Source organism: Ammospiza caudacuta, chromosome 1 (genome assembly GCF_027887145.1).
Source record: "Ammospiza caudacuta isolate bAmmCau1 chromosome 1, bAmmCau1.pri, whole genome shotgun sequence".
NCBI classification, from domain to species: domain Eukaryota; kingdom Metazoa; phylum Chordata; class Aves; order Passeriformes; family Passerellidae; genus Ammospiza; species Ammospiza caudacuta.
Window position 1 is genome coordinate 18069398 of NC_080593.1, and position 12408 is coordinate 18081805.

A 12408-nucleotide genomic window follows, 5' to 3' on the forward strand; every position below is an offset into this window, starting at 1 on the left:
CAGGCACTGTGTGAGAATGTGCTGTTACAGTGCAAGCTGGGCTCTCGCCTCACCTTTGTTCGGGCCCCAGAACGCAGCAGTGCTGCAGCAGCTGCTGCACTGCAGCTATTTCCCTTCCTCTGGAGAATCTCCAGTGACATTAAAAATGCTTTTCTGTCTTCCACATGTGTCATTTTGGAGGATGAAATAACAAAGGTGTCTGCATTTCTTCTGAAATATTTGCAGCTGATGATGGTTTTGAAATGTGATATTTATTATCTTACTGTGCTCTTCTATTCATCTGCCTCAGAGAGGGAGGGAGGCAATATGATAAAAATCTGTCTTGGTAGCAGTGCAGGGTGTGCTGTTTTCAGCTTAAGCAAAAAATGTAAAATCATTGCATGAAACAGCTGGTGACTTAACTCCTTGTGGAAATTCACATTGCTAGAGAAACATTTTGTAATGTCCAGAAATACAGGGAAATAACTTGGCAACAGTGAGCAATTCAAGCCACAATAATAGGCACGCAAAGACAAGTAGTTCTTAAATAAGCAAATAGATTTGTGTTAAAATAGATTTCTTCTCTCTCCCCACTGCATCCTCCAGACAGAGAAACAAATGTAGATTTAGTTCCCCTATATCAACTGACATGCGCAATGCAAACTGTGAGGAAATATATGCAGGGCACATATGAGCATGGCATAAGTCAGTGTTCAGAAGCTTTTGGATTTGCAGTTAAACTGAAAATCCTGTGGACAACTTTCTCCTCTTTATCCTCTTAGTGTCATCTCTGTGCATAAAGATTTAATATATTTTTTCACGTTAATGATTTCACACTCCTTTTTTAAGCATTTTCCTGAGCATTGTATCTTTGTAAAAGAAGTTATTCACTGAAAAGGTTGTTTTTTTTTTCCCTCTGTTTTATATGCACAATAGATGACAAATTTAGAGGTTGGTCATAATTTAATTTGGGTGTTTGGATATGTGGCTTTACATCTGTGTATGCTAATTTTATTTTATTTTGTTTTACAATGGACAAGCCTTTTCACTTCCAAGTTTAGGACTTTGAAACGTAAGAGTGTGTTGATGTGCACATTATATAGAATGTTGAAATTAAATGTCTTGAAACACAGGACCAGGATTGTTTTTAAGTGGTGAGTTAGCAGGAGTTTATTAATGAAGTCACTATCAGAGAGCTTTAACACTGAGTATCTCATGCTGTATGTAGATCTGTTTAGAGGTTATTTTTGAGGAGGAAAGCTGTGTATGTGGGGTGGTAAAGAATCTTGACACACTGGTCCTTTTTGTGTTTTGAGCCATGTTCTCTGTGTTAAAATTTCTATGCTGTTATTTAGCCTTGATCCACACAGTTGTTCTTAAAACCTCCCCCATATGTCTTGGTAAATCTTCTACAAATGGAATCAAATTCTGGAATAACAACTTGCATGCAATAACCATGTTTTTTAGGTTACTGTTTAGGTTTGACTTTGAAGGTTCAAATCCCTGGTCTTCCAAAGGCTTCTGTTTGGCTTTGGGCAGGTTTAGAGACTTTTCTGGTATACATGAAATAAAATCCCAGGTAGAGCTACCTTAGTGCAGTACTGAATAAGCTTAAGCCTTAACAGCTTGAATTGCCAGCAGGTACAGTGATGCACTTATGCAGGTGAAGTGATATGAAATCTGTAGGTAGTTTCAGGGCTGGTAGTAGTTTCAAGTGTGGAGCATCAGTTTATTGCAGTGGGGTCTGTGCAGGTGATTTTGGTGATTTTATATTGTGCAGTGGTTTTGGTTTTCTTGAAGGCTTCTGCAAAGCTGTTTCACATGTAAATACATTTGTGCTTATACTGTAGTGGAAGTGTAGTGGAAGCTATCTGGTATCTTGTTTGTTTGGTGAAGACCAGGTTATTCTTGAAAGTAGAAAGAGTACAAACTTCATTGACACTCCTTCCTATTTTGGCACTAGTGTACTTAGCTGGGGACAGAGGTGGAGTTTTTATTGTCCTCTCCTCATTTGTAGGAAGCAGAGTGGGTCATGGGACAGCTCATAGTCTTGGATCTGAAAAAGTTCCTATCAGTTGAAAGAGCCAATATAAGCCAGCCCTTGACAGCTGGTGACTGTGCAAGGTGCTCTTACCACTTCTGTTAGACTGCTGAGAAGATTCTTGTATCTTGCATGGAATAATCTCAGACATTTCTTCATTTCTTCAATGCTGAGGAGCAGAAGCATGCTTTCTTTGTCTCCTGTCTCTGATATTTCCACATTGCACTGTAAGGTGAGGACAGAGAATTTCCTATTCCTAACAAGCAATGACAGAATAAGCAGAGAAGGAAAATTTTCAATTAAGCTAAATTAAGATCGCATGATATTTTGCTGTTATGCTAGCTACCAGCCCTGCAGATGTTTCCTTTCTTTCCAGTTTAAGGATGTAGCTGTTAAGAGGGGAGGCTTTTGCTAATCGTTCTATAAGAAAACAAGGAAGCTCTCAGTTTCTCTTTGTTGTTAATGTTTTTCTGACTAAATTTAATATTATGAACTCCATGTGTGTTGTTATGAATAACAAAATTCAAGATACAAACAAAACACATAGTGAAATTAGTGTGTGAAGTGTTTCATTATATACTTCTTACTCTGTGTCTTAGTGCTGTTGCTGTTGTTTGAAATGGGCTGTTACTCTGTGGCAGTATAAATTATTATCTGAAGTGCACTTAATTAGCTTTGTAAAGAATCTCAGTCAATTAGTGCACTTTTTGGATGTGTAGAAACAAATATATGTACACACACAACACAGTATACTTAATTTTGTGTGTATATATGTATATAAAACTAAAATAGACATATGGTAGATTAATGAATTGAAATATGCTACACTTGGTACTATCTAGAGTTTAAAGCATTGTTCAAAAGATCCAGCTGTCAGAACTACTGTCTAAGAAAAAACAGAGATTGTGCTGTCTAGAAAAAGAAAAAAGTTACATTAAGTCTAGGCAGCACTTAGTAAGTTGGAATTTTCCTTACTTCAAAGTAGAACAACTCTTTCTGAACTCACCTGGCCTGGAAGCTGAAAGCTGCTTTCATTCAAGCAAGTATGTCTAGCTAGGTGCAGTTTGCAGAACCACTTGGGGTATTACTGCTTTTAATGCAGAGCCAGGTAAACTGAAAAAATTTCAGTTGAACAGACACATGAAGGGTGCATTTTTGAGATCATCCTTGCTGTAGAAAGCCTTCAGCTTTGCTTTTTGGGTTTTGTGGCGAGACTGACATGAGCACCAGCTGCTTTACAGAGCCGCCTTTCATGAGCAGTAGAGTGCAGTAGGCAAGTTTGAGCTGTGTAGTAATAACATGCACACATGGAGGTTTTTACTGTTTTGTTTTCTGTGTATGCCTTGACCTTTATGAGAACTGAAATCCTTTATCTTGAAAATGCTGTTTCTCCTTTGAATGACTGTGTTTGCTACAATGCTAGTACTACAGAAGTAGGCAGAAAGTACACAGAAACATGTATCCCTCTGTCCTGCTTCCAAGCCCAAGCCAGCTCTGTAGCCTGCATGGTGCTTGACAGAATTTTGTTTCCTTCCCTGTGCCTCCCAGCCATCTGCCATGCTGGCACAGATGCTTGGCTTTTGAAAGGTCGCAGATTTCCCACTTACTTCATGCACTGAGAGTAGTTATGTATTGCCATCTTAGCTGCCTTTCTCCTTACCTGGTCTTGGTTTAAGGTTATGGTTTATGTATTTTATTGAATTAAGGTTTTCAGTCCTGAGATGCACTGCAAAGTTTGGTGTTCTCACTAACCTCTGCTGCTGGCAAGCAGCTGCTGCATTTGTTACTGAACTATACCAGCTTCTATTTCATCTGGGTGAGATTCACAGTCCTAAAGGAAAGATAGGTTTGCTCCCAGGGTGATGTCCTAACACGTGTCTGAATTCAGTTTGGTTAGTCCACCAAAAAACACCCAGGCTTAGTGCCATAGTGTTGTGTTAAAGTGATGAGAGGTGAGCTCCTGTGAGGGACACACCTAGACTGTGGTCACTCCATCGGGGGATGCTCACATCTTTATTGCCTTCCCTTGCTCTGAATTGTCTCACTGTGAGTCTCTGCAAGACCCATGAGGGGCGTAAGAGAGGGAGAGCAGCTCATGGAGACCACCTTGCTGTTATTGGTGGCTGCTTGAGTCCCACCTCACCAACCCAGGTGAGCAGCAAACAGGAGGAATGGCATTGCCTGTCTTTCCCTTAGTCTTATTGTGATCACTAATAATCTGTTCCTGTTTTCCTCTTGTTTGATATTGAACCATAAATTGTAGTGAAAGTCTCCACTTGTAGTCATAAAGGATTTGCATCTTGTTCTAGTGGCAATTGAATTCTTCAGTTTGTTTGCCTCTATTGCCCTTTCCAGTTAGTGCATCCCACTCAGCTGCAGTACAAGAGAAATGTTAGTGTTGGGATGTCTCAGCAAGTATGCTGCTCTTCATGCATGCATTACCCTTGCCCAGTAAGAGATACATGGGAACTCCAGTGATTCTGAGTGCTGGTACTTCCCCTGAGTTTGGGAGTTGAAGTCTTCCTCTGGAAACTCTTACTTTTTTCTTTCCCTTCCTCCTCTCAACTTCACAAAGAACTGTAGCATGGAAGAAGAGCTGTGTCCCCAGTTCCAAAACCAGACAACAGTGACCCCAGAGTGAGGGCCCTGACTAGACCAGCTTTTTCTCTCTGTTAATGCTATCTACTGATGGTTTTATGTGTGTGGACTAAGGCTGTGTTTATCTCCATATCTTGTCTTGTGGTGAGTGTGGTTCTGTAGCTGTTTGATCTTTTAGAGCTTTGAGGGTTTGTTTACATCTGCATCTCCAGTTTCAGGTGCTTCATGATGAGGCAGCCTCCTCTTGGTAACTTCTGAAAACAGGCTGAGCAATTACCAGCCCTGAGCAACCAAATCCTTCCTGCAGCTTCCTTAAATATTTAGCACTGAAGTGGCCAGGACGGAGACAAAAACCTTCTGTCTCATGCACTGAGGGTCTTGCTACCAGTCAGATCTGTTGAGTGGGATCCATTTCCCTGTGGCCCATTCTGCAAAGAGGAATGGACCGCAGGGAGATGTGGCCCATTAGATGTGAAATGTGGCCCACTTAGAGATGTTTGGGATAGGAAACTCCTCTGTGCTTCAGTACATCTGTCTCAAACCACCTGATTTTTCTGTTTGGGGAATGCTCCTGCAGCGTCACTCTGTAGATAAAGACTTTGTCAGTGGAGTGAACCAATTTCACTTCTGTGTATCAGCGCGTAGTAAATGTCAGCAGTCACATAAATGTGTGGTCGATACTGTTAGGTTGATTGTATTGTGCTGTGAATCTGTATTGCATTTTAGTTGTATGTAGAATGTTCAGCTCATTACTGGATTGAGGGAAATTTACTTTTAAATTAGTGACTTATTTCTGCTTGGCAAAGTTCACTTTGATAGGTGTTGATTGCATTCAGCCATGCCCAAGTAATGTTTGTATTTCTAAAAGGTAGACAAGAAAAAGGATGTACTTTTGGATTGAAGTAGGTAGAGCATGTTGGTAGGAACAGTTACTTATTCTTTATTATCTGTCATCAGGTTAAATCTATACATAAATTTAACATTTTTCTTTTTTGTAACCTTGTTGCTTGCTCAGTGTGACGGGTGACACTGGAGTAACATGCAAAAATGAATGCTCCAGTTTGACACTAAAAATACTGAAACATTTGGGAAATTTATTAATTAACTGTGTATGCTAATTTTGATGTTAATAAAGAAGGGACAGCTTTGGTATTATGCATGCACTGCTGCATTCATCTTTGGAATTCGGCTGAGAGTTTTTTAACAAGTCTAGCATGTACAGCTGTTAAATATTCAATTGGTGTTTTTCTCAGGTTTTGTTTTGGTTTTTTGGTTGGTTTTTTTTTTTTGCCTCTCTTGCTTTCTGTGGATTCTAGATGTTTTTTTTATAGTGTCAATTACCATCAACAATCTTACATTGAGGATTTTTATAGATTTCCTCATATCTCACCCATTTGGCAGACTGATTTCTCACTGTCCATGTGGTTTTGGAGAACAATGTTGATTATACTCTGTAGCCATCTTTCAAGGGCATAAAATGATGAAACACTCCTTTGAGGGAAGGACACTGTTGGTATATATACTGACAGGTTATATTTCCTGCCTGCATTTCTGTCTCTGTCAAGCTACCCATTCAGGGTGAGATTACAATTTTTGGTAAACGTAAGAGTCAGTCAGAAGTTTAGAGAAACGATTTGGATTTGGGGTTTCTGTGTTCCAGTTTTCCTGCTGGTCTCTTTGCAGTGAGTAAGAGATGATTGTATTTCCTGAGGCTAAAAATGATGGAACTGATTTGTCTTGAGAAGAGGGCTGTGTTCTGAATACCTGGAAGATGGATTTACTTAATGTCAACTTTGTGTCAGTAATGGAATAACTTCTGTGTAAGATGTTGTTTGTGCATTTTAGTTTGATTTAAAGATACATTAGAAATTACCTCACTACATCTTTAGACTGTTTCAGTACATGATTATGGTGACCCATTTCCCTTCAAATTTTGGGTTATTAGCTTGAGAACTGAAAGAAAGACTCAATTTACACCTAGTGGGAGTGATCCTGCTATTTTACTAAGATAAAATACAGTCTTTGTATGCTCTATATGCCTTCCTGTGCTGCAAAGATGTAGACAATGTATCTCAGAAAAGGTTGTATAATCTTTTATACCACTGCCTTGTAGTCAAGTTTTTTTTTCCTACATATTCTCTAGGCTTAGCCAGAAAAAGCTTTATTTCTTCTTTGTTAGCTTTTTAAAGAATCTATTTTCTTGTCACATTAAATAAGGCAAGACTGTCCTAGAAAAGCCTTTTTCTCTGCAGTAGCAGATATTTAACAGGGCAGTTAGCTAAGTGATAGTGACTGAGTACAAAAATGGGGAAAGCAGATGACCCTATACAAGAAATATCCCTGCTTTCAAGTCAGTCGAGCTATATTAGAGCATTTGGAATATCCTGTCTGTGTCTCAGGAAGATTTTAGGGATTAATAGCTATGGTTTTTTCCTCTGGCTTATGTCAGTAGCTACTGAAAAGCCTTAAACATCATATATACGATGGCTGTTGAATCAGTAAAATGGGTAACACCAGCTCATTTTCTGTTCAGCATATATCAGTCCAGCTGAACAGCTGTACCAGGTATCACTTTTCTTGGTAGACCATCTAAAAGTTGAACATTTGTTAAGTGCAGCTGAAGCATGTACTGCTTAGCACAGGCTGTCTCCATGTTGTGACTGAGGTTATTGATAGATAAGTCCCATGGATGGTCTGGTGGGGGGGATGTTGTTTGGTTGGTTTGAGAGTTGGGGATTTTTTTGTTTTAGTTTGTTTTTTAAATACAGATGTAGGCTCTGAAAAATGTAATGTGGGAAACCCTTACATCTACAATGAGACTTTTATTTACATAATTGATTTGTGAAGCATTCTGTATGGTAAAAGACACAAACCAAAACAGTCTAAAAAGGTAGCAAATCTGGATGCCAGTCCCATGCCCCATTTCTTTAGGGATAATTTTGAATTTGGGTACTGAACACAAAATAAAGATAGGAATTGATTGCTCATACGAGCTTTAAAAGGGCTTGAATGATTTTTCCAGAATAGATGGTACAATGTATCAATTATTTCTTGTGTTCACAATTTTTCACCTTTTCAGTGTTCAGAACTGAGACCATACCTGTTTATCTGTTTAGACAATATGACTATTTATAGCTTTGATTGCAGTTGCCTGCAACTGTCACGTAAGGATTTTCAGCTTGTACAGTACTGCACATTGAGGCCTGTAAATTGATGAGAAGATTAAAAATCAGAGGGGCTTTAGAGGTCATGCAGGCTGGATGTGCTAGTTTTTTTAGACTGATATAATGGGAAACTATTGCTTTGAGACTTACTTTTAATTTGAAATAATATTATTTACAAACATAATGCTACTTACTGATTTCTTACTGATAATTCTGTTAGTGCATGTTAAGCTGCCAGTGATTCATGTAGTTTTTTGTAATGCCATCTGATTTTTCATGGATGTTTTCATTGCTCAGAAAGAAGGGTTAAATAATATTAAAAACAAGGTTTTCGTTTTACAGTGCATTTAAGCATCTGTTGTATGTCCTTGCAATTGCATAGAACAGGAAATGATGCTTTGAGATACTTTGTGCAGAAACCTTGTACAAAAAATTCCCCAGGGAAATGATGCTTGAATAATTTAGCCTGGGATTCTTCAGTCCTTGAACTCGATTGTATGCATTCTGACTTAGATTTTGAGGACTGAATCTATAGAGAAATAAACATACAGGTCTTCAGTAAGGACTGTGGCACAATGATCTTTGGTTTGTTAGATCTTAAATGAAAATGAAACATTCATTTCTCATTTCTTGTAATGCAAATGACTACCCAAAAGACAGATTCTCTTATGGATATGAGATACTTATGTATTTGTAACTTAATGTTTGATTTGCAAGGAAAACTGTAGGGACTTTGCCTTCAGTAGTGTGTACTTGTCTGTGCTAAACATCATCTGTTTCTTGCTTGCTGTCTTGCATCCTTGTTTTGTTTATGTTTTTAAGAACTTCTCTTGTTCCTTTTTAAAGCTTTTTCTGGCAAGGGATATTCTGATGTGTGTGCTGTGGTTGGAAGTGTCAGAGGGTTACTGAACAGATGTTGATTCTCTTTATAAATCAGATTCTTGCTTGTTTGAAGTGGTGGCTGAAAGTTGCTATTACTGAACATATCTCACATTTATTACTGATACTGCTGGCTTTTTCTGTTACCCTGTTGGCAGAGCTTGCAGGGGGTCCAAGGCTGGCATGAAGTTCACCTTTCCCTTTTAGTGTGCTCTTTCAAGAAATAATTGACTGTGGGTTTATGAGTAACCTCTAGTTCAGTAACTTGTGAATGCTAAACATTTAAATGAAATTACAAGGAAATTAGGGGTTCTCTTGCTACACTGAAATGCTGAAACTCCTGTTTCTAAAAGTCAGTGAAGTTATCTGTATGGGTCTATTTTGAACTGAGGTTGCAGTACTTCTGTATGGAAATTATAGTCTTTACTTGTTGCACATACTAAAACTACCTTTTGGCTAATTAAGGAGGGTTTTGTTAGAAAAAAGATGCAAGTATATTGAAGACTTAGATTTTTTCAGTGCTACATTTAAGCTTGCTGGTTACCTATTTGTAATTATGGATATTTGCTTATGGACATTTTTCAATATCTGCGGTTAGATAATTTGAAACTTTGCATCATGTCTTGTGTATAAAAATCTGAGAGAAGAAACAAAAGATTGCAGGGGAATATTAAATAGAGGGGTTGCTGTGAGTCACTTGATGGAGGAAATCACTGTCATTTTTTAGAGGCCAGTGATATTTTTCTTACTGGGAGCTATTTCTTTTGCCAGTTTACTAGGATCAAGATGTTCTTCCTGGCTCCAGTTTCTGCATGTGTTCTGAGATTGAAAGCCTGAAAAGCAACATTTATATGTGCAGAACTGATAAAATGCTCTTGTGTTCAGAAGCTGAACAGAGTGGTTAGGAACTCCTCAATAACAAACTCCATCCTTAGGCTAAAGGATTATGTAAATTTTACTAATCTTTGCATTGTTTGAACTTTAAGCTCGAGCCTCTCATCTTGGCAGTTCTGCAGTGCTCACTAATTTTTCGTTCATTAGTCATCTAATTGCAGAGTCTTCTCGGTTTCACACTAGCACTTTAAAACATGAATGAAGATGATAGATGAGGACAGACTAGGCTGAGATGGAGTCCTTGATATTTATAACTATTCTTGCCAGAATCTGCCATTAATTCTTCCACACTGTTTGGGAGAGCAGGCTGTCAGGCTGCTCTGGTTTCTCCATATTTTCTTGTTCCTGAAGCAGCTCCATTTCTTGGCTTGGCTGTAGTGTCCACTCGTATGTTTTTCTCTTGCTGAAAACAGGGTTGTTGGAGGTAGGGAGGCTGGTTTTTGGAGCACTTGCTGCTAGTGTTTGCTGGTTCTCCCTGTTGGACAAAAGCAAGATGTGGGTTTCTGAGGACAGACTGTAGCATCTGTGGACAAATGTGTTGTGTTTTACATACCTGAATGCAAAATGTTATTCTGGTGGATTAACTCTCATTAAGGAGCTGCAGTATTTTCTTTGTAGTAATGTATTGGTGTCCTGGTGGTTAGAGTGGAAATGCTCTGTTCTCTGTAGATGTTGGTTGGAGCTGGCTGAGTCCACCTTGCCAACTAGCACTGCAGTTTGAGATTCCAGCTCTAAGACTGAAGCAAAAGAGATTATTTTGGAATAAGACAGGGAGAAACTGAGCAGTAAATTCTGGCACTGATCAGCCAGTTGCTGAGCCACAGCAGCAGAGCTACTGGAGGACAAGAAGACTATTATTTCTGTTTGAATACCCTTTGAATAGGCTATAGGCTCTGGTATCTAAATTTGTTTCACGCATCGTTGAACTAGAATCTTTAGAGGAGGGTCATAGAATTTTGCATGCTTTCTTTGTGTCTCCTGCCTTTGAGAGCTGGTGTGGCACTCACTTGGAAAGTTGAAATGAAAGATTTTATATAAGGCTGAGAAAGTAGATATTTTAATATGTTGCTTGAGTCATAGGTATATAAAATTACCCATAAGGAAAAAACCCACCCAAGATTGCTTATTTGAGAGGAAGGATTGCAGTAGGACTGTAAAAGGAAAGGGGATTTTTTTACTTTTGTGTTTAGAATTCGCATACTGAAATGTTTGGAGGCAATGGCTGAGGGTGGAAAAAACAAAGGTGAAGCAATAGATATGACTAGAGAAAAATGTCTTACTGGAGGAATCTAACCAATTGCATGTTCTGTTTTACTTGTCTTAAATGAGGAGGTGGCAGTCAAGAAAATCTTCCCTGAATTGTGTGGGAAGGAGAAATTTGTTTTGTACTTGTGTATGTGAGATATGTACAGCCAGAAATGGGGTCCCGGAAGTCACATGTTTATCTCTAAATAGAAGGCAAATAAAACATGCAAGCTGTATGCATTTCTTATGGTTCCTTCAAGTCTTTCACTGTTGAATGCTGATTTTTTAAATATCTAACCTCATTTAAAATTTAAGTGTTATTCTATGTGCAGTATGACTAGAGATGCAATGGTGTAAAGGGTGCTGCTTTAGCATACACATTTGAAAATACTATTGATCTTCAGGTTGTTTTGGTTATGGGGGGAGAAATTCTATTTTCAAGTCTGGGATGTCTGGGAATTCTTGCTCTTGTTTTCTTTTTATTTTTCAATGATCCAAATTAAAACTCCTGTATCTTTTTCTCTTTTAGGCATCAAAAAATAAAGATGGAAAAGAGCAGAGTGAAGCTATATCACCATCGGAGGAGGAAGAAACTTTCTCTTGGCCTGGTCCTAAAACTGTCGTGCTAAGGAGGACATCTCAGGGTTTTGGCTTCACCTTAAGACACTTCATAGTTTACCCTCCAGAATCTGCAGTTCAGTTTTCTTTTAAAGTAAGTGGAATTAATAATGAAGCCCTTTATATAAAGCCTTGTACCTTTTAGGGTCATAAATCCCACTTACTTGAAAGTAAATGTGTTTATAGATCTGTCTTACACAGATGAGAGATCCCTTGTAAGGTGGGTGGCTTCATGACACTGTTTAATAGTTTTTGCTGATCTGTTCCAATAAAATGGAATTGACTGAGTTTGTTAGTCAAAAATAATTGTATCATGGATAGGAACAGTGGTCATTGCAGAACAGGTAAGTATTTCTCTGTAGATTGTTTTTGCCCGAAGCCAGTGTCATTACTTAGTCTGTTCTAAGTTATGTTCACTTCAGAACAGGTAGTTCTGAAGAACTACCTATTCTGAAGTGTAGACTTGAAGGGTAGGATGTTTGGGTTTTTTTGCTGTTGTTGTTCCCCTCCCCAGTTGAAGTTTGTCACACCATCACATTAAGAGATAAAGAAGAATGTTTACCTTGGTTTCTGAGTATCCTAAACTCAGTTGTACATTAGAAAGACAGATTATGTTTCAGTGTTACATTCTTTCTGCTGAAAAGAGGACATGCAGTTGAGATGAATATAAACAAGACATATACTGGCCTACATTAAAAGACAACTTTCTTAAAGTATTTTACATTTTTTAAAATTTAAAACAAGAATATCTGAATGTTAAGTAGCTAATTGGTCTTCCTTTCTCAAAGCATGTACATGTTCTTTTTTGTGACTGGAGCTTTTGAAAGTTGCTGTAATATGGGGTGTTGAGAAAAAGTCCATTTAATAATGAGAGGAATTTGAAAATTGAGAGAGGCTGTTTCTTAGTGAGTTCAGATAGCATTTGCTCATTTTAAAGGCATCAAGTGTAGTAGTTTTCATGAGCCATGCTACCCCCCAGTTTTGCTTTTG

The 12408-nt window shown here is 38.3% G+C and overlaps 1 protein-coding gene across 1 annotated transcript in view; it reads left to right on the top strand.

Moving 5' to 3' along the window:
- Positions 1-12408, top strand: part of ARHGAP21 (Rho GTPase activating protein 21) — a 112641-nt gene that overhangs the window by 34405 nt on the left and 65828 nt on the right. The window contains exon 3 of the mRNA XM_058803011.1: positions 11330-11512. Coding sequence (XP_058658994.1) covers positions 11330-11512 — 183 coding nt within the window. The remainder of the gene's footprint in view (positions 1-11329; positions 11513-12408) is intronic.